Raw genomic sequence first — 14,381 nt, 5'->3', positions numbered from 1 at the left:
GACGAAATGATTCCTTTGTTCATATTTCACCATCTAATAACGACACATGTTAGTAACTGTCAATAGAAAGTGTCATCAGTCGGTGAAATAAGCCAACAATTAGCCATATTTAAATCATCGTTTGCTCTCAATCACACATGTATGATACTGAATGCCGATGTTAGGTGATGTCACAATGCTGATGTCTATTTATTTTCCTGAACAGACAAGGAGCTTGCTCATGATTATTCTCACAAGAATGAGCGTCCTCAAATATATTGATTGGATATACTCATAAGCATGTTCATTTTGGTGAGTATCCTCATTGTCTGTTAAGATTTAGATGGCATTTGTAAGCCGATGTCAAGACCGGAACTGTGATCGGAACCGTGACCGGGAATTCTCAAGATAATCCTAACTCGGTCCCGTTTTGGCCCGGAATTTTACAGAACCGTGACTACGAAAAATCTTTCTTACAAGCTTCCATCGATTCTCATCACCAAATTCCCAACTCTGACTCAAATTCTTAATTAACCTCATTTAAGAACGCCCCCCATGCACCATCAAGTCCCAAATACATAAACAAATATATATTTTAATAAATATTCAATCACAAGATCGTTTAACTCAATTTGTCATTGAACTTGTTGCTACATAAAATATTAAATTGAACATTCTCGCGAGTTGAAAGTTCTGAATTCAGGGCTATGTAGCAATAAATCTGATTTGTATCTGAAAAATTGTGTCAACATGTGGTGAAAATGTTTACTTTTTTTTGCAGCACTTTTGAGCATAAATGTTTACACTTTTTTGGGGTTTGTTTAATCATTGCTGGATGTAGACTTGAGTTATCATAATTGTTTTTTGTTTGTAGAGGTAAATGTGGATGAAATTAAGTAGTCAATAATGAAGGTGTTATTGTTGATTGATAAGAAGTGGGACAGCAATTATTTAAGAATTTTTATAGAAAAATTATGAAGGAAATTGTAATTAAAATTTGAAAATAGTGAAATTTAAATAATAAAGTTATCGAAATAGTTTTAAAATTAATTAAGAAATGGTTTTTAAATTGGCAAATTTAAAAAATTAACAGAATTTAAAGTTGAATTTGTTTTTTTTTTAAATTTATAATTTTTTTCATAAATATAAATTTATGACACTTTATTTTAAATTCAAAATTGATAAAAATTGAAAGCTTTATTTTAAAAAATTACTTTTAAATTTATTTTTAAAAAATTATTATTTTAAATTAATAAACTTTTTGAATTTTTTAATTTTCAATTTATTATTTTTAGAATTTAAGATTTAATTAATAATGTTAAATTTTAAATTTTAATTTTTTTTGAAATTTATAAATTTAATTTATTAAACAAAACTTTGAAATTTTAGAAAATTAGAATTAAAAATTAAATTTTTGAAATTGAATGTTAAATTTATAATTTTATTGAATTGAATTTGTAACAAATTGGTTAAATAAAGTTTTAATTTTTTTTATTTAATTATAATTTGAATTGATAATTTAATTAAATTGAATAAATTCATAAATTTGTCAAATTTCTTAAGCTTTCAATTGATATTAAACAAAAATTTAAATGGGTAAATTTAATAACTATTTTTCAATTTTGAAACCATTTTTCTATTTCAAAAACAATTTTAATTTTAATTTCAATTTTCTTGTGTTATATTTTTTCAATTTTACTAACAATTTCAGCCCTAAAACTTCATAAATAATTTAAAAACATAATTATTATTATTTAATTTAGCACAAACTGCAAATTTTTATGACAAAAGCTCACATAAAAATTATATTTTTTTGCAAAACATTAAAAATTAAAATTTTAAATGATAAAAAAAAATTTGGACATAAGCTATTTAAGGCAACAAAGTATGCAACTGTTACAGTTGTGGGAGTTAAATTGAATTAAATTTTCTCGGAAAATGGAATGACAACTGAAAATTAAATTTTTAATGCTATATATTAATGCACAAAAGCTGCGAGTCATTGACTCACTACACGACAGTTAAAAAAATTAATTACGATTCACTCATAGATGACTAATAACAGGGAGCATCGCCAGACTACAATTTACGACTTGCTTATAGCTGAACTTGCTCTAATAATGACAAAAAAAGGCATTAATTTTGCTTAAATTTAAATAACGTTTCGTGTGACGTTCTTGAAGCTTAAATTTCCATACATAAGCAAATTTATCGATTCTAATTTTGCAGACAAAAAAGTACTTCCACTTCAGCGTGTAACAAGAGTATTTTATTATTTTTGCTTCGCGTTGGGTGGATGTAAAACAGTAAATATGTCGTCACATGATGTCAGCTTTAAGTGATCAAAATTTTTGGTGTGGACTTAATTTGATTTTGATTTCTGTTTATGATGAAAGTGAAATTTTTGGCTATTTACTATAGTGACACAAAGGATGTAGATGAATTCTAGATTCCTTTGAAAATTCACATGAACTTGAAAACCTTCATATGGCTTAGGTTACAAAAAATAAAAATTATATCTTTATGTTATATTTGAATATCCCAGACTTATGAGCTGGAACCGCACTGCGACTAATAACTTTGAAAGTCCACACTCTTTTTTGAGAATTATGGACTCAGAAGTCCAGACTCCTTTGAAGCTGGTCAAATGTCAAGTGTTATCATTCTAGTTGTAACCCTGATATTGCTAAATTACACTGATTACCAAGCTATGTGCCAAGATAAATACATCTAAGGATAGAATAAAAGCTTATTAAACCCTTCTGAGTAGAAGTCAAACAAGTCTAAGTCAGGCTAGGAGAAGTACGTTTTATATTCCGACCATTTCCGTAATCAATTTGTACAAAAAAAGCATCACACTCTTTAAAATCCCTAATAGTTTATAAAGGAAACCGAACGACTTGCAAGTTCTGCACATTGCATGGACACAATTATGTTTTGGAAGAGACTGATGATTCCTACAATACACTCAGTTACAATCATTTAGACACATTAAATGCCAACGACCTCAAAATTGCACCCAACACGAAAAGAGATTCGAGACTAGAACGGCGAAATGAAAAAGAACTTTGAAAATTGAACATGACCTGGAATTGAACCCAGGATTCATATTACGTAAGACCAACGCTCTCCAATTTAGGCCACTGTTGCCATTTTATCACTTAATCTTTAGTTACAACTTATCTTTATGTAGTTGAGAAATGCACTAAAATTCAACTTGATATTCACTAGGAATCGAACTCAAGATTCATCAGGATCAATGGATATATTGAAGACTATCCTGCTGTCCAATCCACCATTTCTGCATTTTCAAATCTTCCAAGCAAGAAGTCAGATGCCCTTCAAAATGTATCATCAGCATTAACTGTCAGTTCCATCAGCTTCCTCATCCTGAAAACCATATTATTAACTACAATAAACATGAAAAAAGCCGATTATCTAAATTTTATAATCGCACTTCAATTAATGGACCCAAAATAAAAATCAAAAAGCTTAAATCATCATTTAATGAACCATGCAATGACAAATTTTTATTGCTCAGCAATTTATCTAGATCAATATTACAAAAATTTGTCTCAAAACAATGAAAAACTTCCCGATTTTTTTTGCTTTACATTTTTGAAGGTTTTATGCTGCGTACCTGAATGATCATTTAAAACAATTACAACAACAACAAATAGAATAACTCGTGCAGTAGCTCAAATAACAATTTTTTATGGCTCTTCATACTGCATCTCCATCAATCAACCGAGTTAATTACTGTCGCATCTATTCATTTCAGCTATTTTCGACACGTTTAAAGAGCCTATGGATATTAAGTTTTATGTTTTGGGAAATTTTACAATGTCAGCTTGTAAACTGGACTGAAACAATGAAATTTCAATGTGGGTAAAACTGCTCATTTGTTAAAAAATTATAGCACAAGCCGAGATCTATAGGACGGGCTTGAGATCTATTGAGTGACACGTTTTAAGTTGTCGAAAAAATGAAACAAATTAAATTAAGATAGATCTGTTGAGATGAGTTGAATTTATTCTCTATGGAGTAAGTTTTGGGGCATTTCTTGCTGCATGCTGGTTGAAGGTCATTGATTTCGATTGATATGTAAGGGCTAGGGAAGTAAGTAAGGAAGGCAGGCTGAACAAAATAAATTCCACAAAATCATTGAATTTTGAATTCTTCAAAACCGTTGAATTTCGAACTCTCCAAAAGCATTGAATTTGAATTTTACGAAACCATTGAATTTCGAATTCTACAGAATCATTGAATTTTGAATTTTACAAAGTAATCGAATTTTGAATTTTACAAAACCGTTAAATTTTGAATTCTACAAAATGTTTAAATTTTGAACCCTAAAAATTGTGTAATTTTGAATTCTACAAAAGTGTTACATCTTAATTTCTACAAATCATCGCATTTTGAATGTTACAAAACCGTTACTATCAAATTCTACAAAATATTACAATCAAATTCTTCAAAAACCATTAAATGTTGAATTCTACAAAATCATTGAATTTTGAATACTACAAAACTGTTAAATTTTGATTTCTACAAAGTCATTGTATTTTGAATTTTACAATACCCTTAAATGTTGGATCCTCCAGAATAATTGATCTTGATAACAACCCATACTTTAATTCCAGTTAATTTCAATCTAATCTTCCAGAACTTAACTAAACAGCACAAAATCATCAAATCTCCAAAAGACCCATCATCACTTTTTTTTTTTGCCCTCAAACTTCTCCCTTTTCTGAATTACTCTCTTCACCCTCAAGATTGCCGATAAGAAAAGTCTCCGATAATTTGCCTTCAATGAACTAAGATAGAATGACGTCAAAACAACACGCAGTGAACCCATCTCTCTCATCATTATTATGTAATTTTCTATCTGTCTCTCTTATTTGTTTGCAGATTTATCTGTCCCGAAACCCATCACAGTTATGCGGCACAAGACACAATTGTTAAGTTGTAAATTGATAATAATAAGGGTAGACGGAAGCCTCATTAGATTGACACATGATGAATTTAATTTATTAAAATGAGGAAATTAAATTGATGTAAAAAATGAGAATAATAAGAGTGCATGGGAAATGCAATTTATTCAGTTGTCTTCAATTGTATGTGACGCACAACAAGATGTAATTTAAGAAGTAACAAGCCTCAAGAAGAAGAAGATGAAAAGTTACGGCTGTAAGCTACAAAAAAAACCTTTCCGACAGCTTTTAGTGTATCATCGCATAAAGATCTATGCAGGAAAAATTGTTACACAATATAAAGTGATGTGTCACAGACATCCAGATGATTTATGATGTGAACTTGAGTCAAGGATACATGCTATGCGGATAAATATTATTTTTTGGGGAGCCTTGCCAAAATTTTTTTTGTGCTCAATTTTCGCGAGGACTGTTTAAGTTCACACGGCAATTGAGAGTGTAAATCAGATTGATTTATTAGACTTTTTTATCCTTGGTTCCATTGATGTTGTCAATGCTGTTGAATTTCAAGATTGTGACTGTAAGGAACATTGGAGAATTTGGATACACTTGAGAGATCAAATGTGGGAATTAAAGTCATGAAACATATGGATGAAAAAGAAAATTTGAATTCTTAAGTTATGTGGCATGTTAAAAGCTTAAAAGCTTTAGACAGAATCTGGGATTGATTTCTTTGTTGATAGTATGGTACGGTACTCTGTAGGTACCCCACTGGTATGGCACAGAGGTTCACTTTGTATAGCCTAAGCCCGTACATTCAGTACATCAGTGTCGAAACTACGTTTTACTTTACCGTATCCTAGAGTATCATTGTATCAGGTATGACCCTGTTTCGTACCAATGACTCACCAGAGGTACGGTATAATAACACGATTGTTCCACGATAACCGACAGCGCACCAGTTATGGTATTGGAATGTGTATCACTTTGTCATACAAAGTGTACCAAATGTGTTCCTTTGCCATGCAGTATCGTACCGTCCCACCTTTGAAGAAAACGGCCCCTGCATTTAGACAGAATCTGCATGTAGGCATCAGTTATATTGCATCTAAATTGTTAGAGTCCATTTCAATCATCATAAAGCATTCATACTGAAATCTGACTACAAATAGTCTATGCATCAAAAAGGCTGTATTAAGTTGGAATTAAGTATGTTCATAACAATTGACTAAGCTATCAGATTCAAAATCCAACTAATTTTGAATACTAAAGTGCATTAAGGGTAATTACGATTGAGAACAGCAGCAGCAACAAAACAATGATACAAAATATTAAGGTTGACCGCAAAAAAAAAGCCATTTTCCTACAGAATATTCTGCATATATGCATCACAAAAAAAAAAAATAATATAAATAAATATTTTATTCAAATAAGTTATTTTTAAATTATTACCGGCAACATGTCGCAATTGCTCATTCATTTTCATGAATTAAAATTTATTATTTATGTATGTTAAGCTGTACATGAATGAACAATTTTTTATATGAAAAATCAACAAGCACATAAGTGTGGGAATTTTTCACATTGCAGAATGAGAACAATCAACAGGTGGACATGCATGACATGACATGAAGGAATGATAACTACCTCAAGTGAGAAATTAGAACCTGCTGTTGACATAGCTTCATGATAGCTGCAATCATGTGACATTATCATCATAATAATCATCTTTATGTGATAACTGCTGCTCCTTGTGCACTTTTTATTGCCATTTTATACGACGATGACTATAACTTCAAGATCTTATAGACAAATGGACTTTTAGTTTCATTCTTGACAAAAAAAACAATGAACTACTCCATAAAACTAATTCTCACGATAACACACTTTTTTGTTTTGTTTACCCGCATACTGTACTTACAGTAGTTTACTTCTCTCTGTGTATAGACATGAATTTTTTAAATAGAAACTATTGTTATTTAATTTTTATTATGCTTATTAAGTTGGATTTGTGGGTTTATTGTGTCTGAATGTCTGTTAGTTTATTGATTTGTTGGATTTAGCATCTATTTGATGATTTACTCTAAGAAACAATGGACATACTAACCTTAATGGACTTACTCATGAGTATACTCAATTAATATCTCAATTTGGCATGCTCAATCTTGTGATTACTCTTGTTTGTTTGAGCTATTAACTATAGTAAGACTCTGTAGTTGTTGGAATTGATTCTTAATTTCTTATCAATGTTACTCATTGTTTGCAACAGGAGGAATGAAGCGGATTCAGAAAATGCATAATTTAGATATGGCACTTTGTCATATAGTCGAATAACCCACATCATTTCAGTTGTAGGAACGTGCGACGAAAAATCGGAGAATGTGGATTCGAATCCCAATCGGGATCTGTTATTCGGAATTAGCCTTTTTCTGTCAGATCCAAAATTAGTCGGCAATTTGGATTACTATCTTGCTTTTAAGTAAGTAAGGAAGGGTTCAGAAGTTCAGGCTTATAGTTATTGGCCGAACCAAAGCATAATCTCTCAGATATCGAGTCGACTTTGTCATATAGTCGAATTCGACCCTTGACAACTCTGAATCGAACCTTGTAGGAAGGATTCCTACGATCAATTATTATTGTTGCTGTGAATAATGATTGAAAGAAGATCCTCCAAATAGCACATCCTCGTTATTCGGAATTGTCCTATTTTGACGTTGAAACGATCACGAAAAATGAAATCGTCCCAATATGCTGTAAGGGTTACTTATTTTGAGACATTTGTAAATGTAAGAAATTGCTCTAAATCATGTCCTTTTTGAAACATTCATAATTACAACCTTTTTTTCTGTTCATTTAGTGTCGTTTTCTTGTGTTGAGGCAGTCAATGACTGGAATTTTTGAACCAAAGCTCGAAGTCGCCAATTTAGATTTATAGTCTGATTTGAGTCCAAAAATGCGCTTCAAACTCCTCCAATTTGAATCAAATCACCATCCAACTTTGGATAATACACAAAATTTGACTATGTCTCTCATACCTCCATTGAGCCCTGCGAAGAGACACAACATAACAATACTCACTTACTGTTTGTCGTTATATGTAGAATGAATGCAACTTGCGTCAATTGTTAGACCATAAACTAGCACAACATAGTCAATAGAACATCAAATTGTCGCTATTTTCATGGGAAAAGCCAAAATTGGCCTTAATGTTCTGCTTGGGTTCTTGTTCTGAGACATTTTGACAGTGAGAGATATTGTGTAGGACAATCGTGTCCAAAATGTAAGTCCAGTTCTTTGGTTGACAAAATCAGGTATTAAGTATTCCCAAATTGTACAAACCTTTATATTCAAGCTTACTACCACCAAAAATGCATAATTTAAACCCAGTCTTTCAATTCATATCAAAAAACATCAAAATTATCCAAACAAACTTTTTGTGGATACAAAATTTGACTATGTCTCTCATACCTCCATTGAGCCCTGCGAAGAGACACAACATAACAATACTCACTTACTGTTTGTCGTTATATGTAGAATGAATGCAACTTGCGTCAATTGTTAGACCATAAACTAAAACACAACCAAAAAAAAAAATGCGAACTGTGGCAACTGCTTAGAGAAGGAAGGGTTGGTTTGGAACTGAGAAATAGAAAGAGAAGTAATATTCAAATAATTAGCAAGGTCGCTAATGCTGCTATGAAAATTATACAATGAAATGGCTTAAAACAATTTATTTATCTCTTCATAGCCTGGGAGCTTTTTTTTTTTGTTGCTGCTGCTATTTGCACTTGCTGCCTGCCTTTTTTTGTAGTAGGAAAATTTTTATATATACTGGCAATTTTGTTGGATGGAAAATCATTTGACCATTTTCAGTCTGCATGAAAACACAGTCCAAAGTGAATATTTTTTTATTAATATTTATACAGCCGTGATTACAGTCAAACAGCATACAAAAGATATGGGATATGTGCAATCTCATCGTAAGGTATGCATCAACAACAATAAAGTGTGCCTTCAATAATAAAAATTAATTAAAATACGTGTTGTAAGCACCGCACTTAACAAAATAAAAGTAAATTCGTGAAATATGATAAGCAATCAGACTCAGATGTAAAACCGCAATCAACATACGTGCAATTTTTATTGCGGGATGTAAAAAAATAATAATAATTTTTGTGGTTACACAGATTTTTTTTTTTTGAGTCATGTTATGAAAGTTCCTGTGGATTAAGGGCCTTTTTCCTGTTACTACGACAGATTTGCATAAATGTGGAATGATTTATTGAGGATAAACTCTTTTTTTTTGTGGATATTTATGGTGAAGACTGAGTTGTGTAATGACATATGTGAGATTGTTGAGGTTTCATGGAATTATGTTAATGGATATTTAAATGATTTTGAGAAATGAATTCAAGTTTAGTGTTGAAATTACGTTTTTATAGAATAAGTTATAATGTAGTTCCTAAAAATCTACAGCATATCGTTAGACGTTGATTATTTCAAACCAGACTTTGACAAGACTTGGAGCCTTCAGACTACAAATGGAAAACTGAAAGACAGAGCAAGTCATTAAAAAAAATGCCAAATAGGTGCATCCATTGGAGTCTGTACTCCGCATTGAAGCATTTCCAACTAGAAGTCTGCCAATTCTTCTTACAATTGCAACAGTAACCAAGAATAATAGACCTAACAGCAAGTACAGAACAATTTTAAAAGCGGTGACTTTATGTTAAGGATAGATGTCCCGAGCAGCACAACTTAGTCACTAATATACTTTCTCGCTATCGGAATCGTGATTTCCCGATCCCGAAAAATCCCGGAATCTCGAAAATTTCAAAAGTCGGGATCGGGATTGAAAGTTGCAATTTTTAGGATCGGGACCGGGATTTCGAGAAAGCATAATCACTAAGACACTGTTTAACCGATGTAAATTACATCCTAGAGTAGTATCTGAGTATGGTGTGCAATCAAAATGGAATCTAAGGTCGATACCTTAACCATATATATGCAAATTTAGTCTGTTCGAGATTAAAGTCCTGTGGTTGTGTGGTTAGGCAAGCGACCAGATATCTGTATCATTCCTTTGTGTGAGGTCGTGGGTTCAATTCCCACCAGAGATTGATCTCTCAAACATTATATAGAATGGTGTCGATATGACAAGAAGTTAATATAATAAAATAAGTTCAACCAGAGCCCGTAATCTTCATGTTGTGTCGATAGGGCACTGAAGCACCAGTATTTGAATGGTATTCTCTTTGAGAGTGCAATCCATTGAGCATACTCGTTATAAAAAAGATTTGCATAATGCCTACGAAACTGCAGATCATACATCTCTGCTGTAAATCAAACTAAGGACAAACATAGTCCAAAAGGATTAAATACTATCCAAAATTCTCTAAACAGAGACTATTGCATGATCTATATTAATTTCATTACAATGACCAGTCAAACGCAATTTTCATGTCACAATAAAATACCTTAAATTTCCAGAAATATCCACTTTAAAACCATTTCAACTGTAATAAAAATGCCCGAAAAAGTAAAAAAATATTTTTCAAGTTTGCGAAAGAATAAAACAGCCTGCAACAAAACATTCCATATTCATAGATATTACATAATGGGAGACATTGAAATTCATAAAGTTCTTCTATGTCACACTAAAAAGACAAAACATCTTTTATGTCTGCTTTCTCACTGAAAGGGAAATTTTTTATTATATTTCTTCTCAGATTTTTCCCATGATGAAGAATTGTGCAATTTTGCTGTTATTGTGTGTTCTTCACATCGCTTATGCTAACGACGAGCTGACACTTGAAATTGAAAGTGATGAATTAATGAAAACTGGAGATTTGGAGCATGCTGAGACGAAAGATGCAAGTGCGACTGAAATAATAAAGCAAATAAGAAAATTAAATCCTGATGGGACATTCACGATTGGCTTTGAAGCTGTAATTCCATTTTTTTTTGATCATTTTTTAATTGCTGAAAAATTTAATTAATTTTTTTTTTTGTGTCATTAATATGCAGGATGACGGATCGTTTAAAATTGAAACGCGTGACTTGGAGGGTAATGTAAAACAAGGCACGTATGGCTATATCGATGAGCATGGTGAAGTCAAAAGGGTTTCATATTCGACACAGAACAATACAATATTCAAAGACTACAAGCCGCCCCAACTCCAGCAACAGACAACGTCCATAAAAGCTGTCGTAAATGAAGAGACTGAAGAAAATGAAACAATAAGTCCAGCCTCATCCTTAAGATATAATCGAACATTTGTATCCACAACACGACGACCATCAGCACTTGCATATTTGACAAGTACAACAAATCCAAGCACAAAGTCAAGTGTCGTACAAACAATACCAAAACTACCAAAACGAAGAATATCAATATCCGAACCAAATATACAGCAATCCTTACTGTCAACTGAGACATCAAAACTACCCATTGAAGGTACAACGACTGTTATTTACGCAACATCCGTTCCAACACCAAAACCATATTTATCACGCTCCACGACATCACCAAACTATTCATCATTGAATAATAAAAAGGCAGTATCAGCAGTGACTGAAAAAGGAGTCGAAATTGATCAAATTGAACGTAAAGTTTTCATTGCAACGTCCAAGGATGTCACGACAATGAAGCCAATTTTATCGAAAGAGAAAAATGATGAAAAATTGGAATTGATTAAACGTGGAAATACTTTAAGGCGACAATTAAAGCCAGACGATGAAGCACAAGAAGCACAACAGCAAATATTATATGGTGATGGTGATGAAAGTTCAGCAATTTATGGTAGTAGTTTTGGTAATGTACGACCATTATTCACGACAACGTCACAGCCAAAAATTCCACTTCAAGTTTTAGCCGCAAGACAACGTGCTACACAGCTACAAAGCATTTTAGCAAATTCATCGCCGGGTACGACAACGACAACGACAACGGAGAGAATTTATACAAAAGCACCGAAACGACAGAGTAAAGTTAAGGCTGTCGAGGAGGCAAAAGAGAATGAAGGAATTTTAACTCAAGCACCGAGTCTTGTTGAACAAATTCCAGCAACACAGTCAACTGAGCCACTTAATGATCGAAGAGCTTTTCAGAGGCAATTACCTCCAAATCTTGAAGGACTTTATCGTCCGAGAAATTATTTAAGGCAAATGCAGTTTCAGCCACAACCTCAAGCACAAGAATTGCCTGTAAATCGATATGGACAGCCAGCTGTGCCACAGCAACAGCAACAACAACAAATTCCTAATGGAATTAATCCATTTTATCCAGAACAGCAGCAACAACAGCAATTACAGCAGCAACCCAGCGACTTATTTCCAGGTCAATTTCCACCCTTTTATCCACAAAGAAATCCTTATGATTACGATAGACCGCTGACCGTACGTGATTTCGAGAGATTATTACAAATTTTAGTTGTACGACAACAACAACAACCATACAGAGTAAATCCATATTATCCATCAACAAATCCACTTGCATATCCTCCATTTATTCCCAACTATAATCAACCGTACTCACAAATCCCACGACCACCATACTTCAATCCATTACAATCAGGATTATTTGATCCGGGCTTCCAAAATCCATATTATAGCTCCTCAATGCCAATAAGTCAACACTTGAATGGTGGAGCGCAGGCAGCAGATACAATGATTCCACAAGGTGGCAGACTTCCATTTATTCCACAACAACAACAGCAACAGCAACAACAAGAACAACAGCAAATTGACCCAAATCAAGATTCACAGAGATTTTCACGTCGTCGTCAATATAATTCAAGATATTATGGACAACAACAAACACAAGTTCCAAGTCCGCCCATCTCACCCGAACAAGAAATTAATTATAATTTATTACAAGGTCCTGTTACAGATAATAATCAACTTCCACCGTCCGTACGCGAACAATTACTTTATAGAATGTTAATGTTAGCATTAAGATCAGAGGGCGGACCACCGCCACCATCACCATATCCACAACAGCCACATCAACAATATCAACCATCATCATTAGCATCGTCAGCATCATCTGTGCATACTGTATTGGAGCCAGAACAAGAAGAGACGAGTACAATTATTAAAAGTACTGAAAGTAGTTCATCAAAGAAGCCTGTGAGGAGTGTTCAAATATTGGGTGAGGAGAAGGAGAGCGAGGAAAATTAATTAATTAAATTAAGTTTGTTAAGGAACATATGCTATAGCTGTAATTCCATTTCCCCCCCCTAGATTGTTTAAGTTGATTGAATAAAAAACATTAAAGTGAGCTTTGAAGTTGTAAGAAAAAGTCGTTGAAAACCGTTAGGAAAATTTGAATAGTTAAGCTTGAAGCGACGCTTTAATTTCAACTCTTTCTTTTGTGCTTCTCTTCTACTTGCGCAAACCATCTCAAATGTATTTTATCCAATTCTCTTTCTGTTACTTCTTCGATGTTTTTTTTTCTTCTCTGTTTTCTTTTGCTTTGATTTTTACAGCGTTTCGCTACCTGCGTGGATGGAATGGTTTGGTGTGGGCAACTTGTTGATTCTTTTGAGGATGAGATTTGAGTTTTAAATGAGATTTTTGAGGATTTTTGAAAAATTTTATAAATATTTGGGGGATTTATATTAATTTTGACTGCTACCAGCGGAAGTTATGCATTTATTCACATTAAATTCAATTTTTGAATTGAAAAAGGAAATTTTTAATAAAAATATTAAAATATCAATTTGAAAAATTTTTGATTCAATTTTTAAATTTTCAAATTTTCAACCTTTAATTTTTAGATAGATTGAAAATTCAAAAATTGAATTTTTTTTGAAACATTTAAATTTTTTGAATTTTGTTTGCAAATTAATTTCTTTAAATCATTTTTGAAATTTTTAATAGAAATTCAACAATTTAAATTTGAATTTGAACTTTGTCATTATTTTTAAATTTAAAATTAAGTTTTGAAATGAAATAAATCAATTAAATTTTTTAAATTTGAACCGAAACTTGAATTTTTGGTAGTCAAAATTTAAAATTTAGAAAATTCTATTATTTGTTTGATTTTTTGAAAATTTGAAAATTTAGTTTTAATTTCATTTTGAATTAACAACTAAATGTTTTGAAGATTCAAATGAAAAATCTGAAATTTAAAATAATTTACAGATTCAAAGGCATAAATTAGAATTTGTTGAAATTTTGAATTTAAACAAAAATTTAAATTTCCAACTTTTTAGACGGTGAATTTGAATTTTTTTAAAAATGACTTGAATTTTTAATTTGATTGTAAATTTTTCAAATTGAACCAAAATTTTCAAAATGATTTTGAAATGTACAAATTTGATTTGAATTTCTCAAAATAAATTTAGAATTTTCAAATTAAATTTAAAATTTCAATTTAATTGAAAATTTTATAGTTATTAATTTTTCTTCAAATTTGAAAATTAATCTTTAAAATTGAAAATTAAATTTAAATTGACAAAAAAT

At 31.8% G+C, this 14,381-nt stretch overlaps 1 protein-coding gene across 1 annotated transcript; it reads left to right on the top strand.

Moving 5' to 3' along the window:
* The first annotated feature begins 10,654 nt into the window (after positions 1 to 10,654).
* LOC139091634 (putative uncharacterized protein DDB_G0291608) lies at positions 10,655 to 13,094 on the top strand. Its single transcript, XM_070641783.1, has 2 exons — positions 10,655 to 10,861; positions 10,941 to 13,094. Exons 1-2 carry the CDS (start codon positions 10,655 to 10,657, stop codon positions 13,092 to 13,094), a joined length of 2,361 nt encoding a protein of 786 aa, XP_070497884.1.
* The last annotated feature ends 1,287 nt before the right edge of the window (positions 13,095 to 14,381 follow it).

The sequence above is a fragment of the Chironomus tepperi genome, unplaced genomic scaffold (genome assembly GCF_022539635.2).
Source record: "Chironomus tepperi strain 1889 unplaced genomic scaffold, CSIRO-AGI_Ctep_v1 contig_257, whole genome shotgun sequence".
Lineage (NCBI taxonomy): Eukaryota > Metazoa > Arthropoda > Insecta > Diptera > Chironomidae > Chironomus > Chironomus tepperi.
Note: the sequence above shows the minus strand (reverse complement) of the source record. Positions and strands in the feature narration are given on the sequence as shown.

Bases quoted from the DNA above. Each gene is read 5' to 3' on its own strand.
- LOC139091634 (XM_070641783.1), top strand. From the start codon at position 10,655: ATGAAGAATTGTGCAATTTTGCTGTTATTGTGTGTTCTTCACATCGCT. The intron at 10,862-10,940 runs GTAATTCCATTT...ATTAATATGCAG, and splicing joins TCACGATTGGCTTTGAAGCT to GATGACGGATCGTTTAAAAT.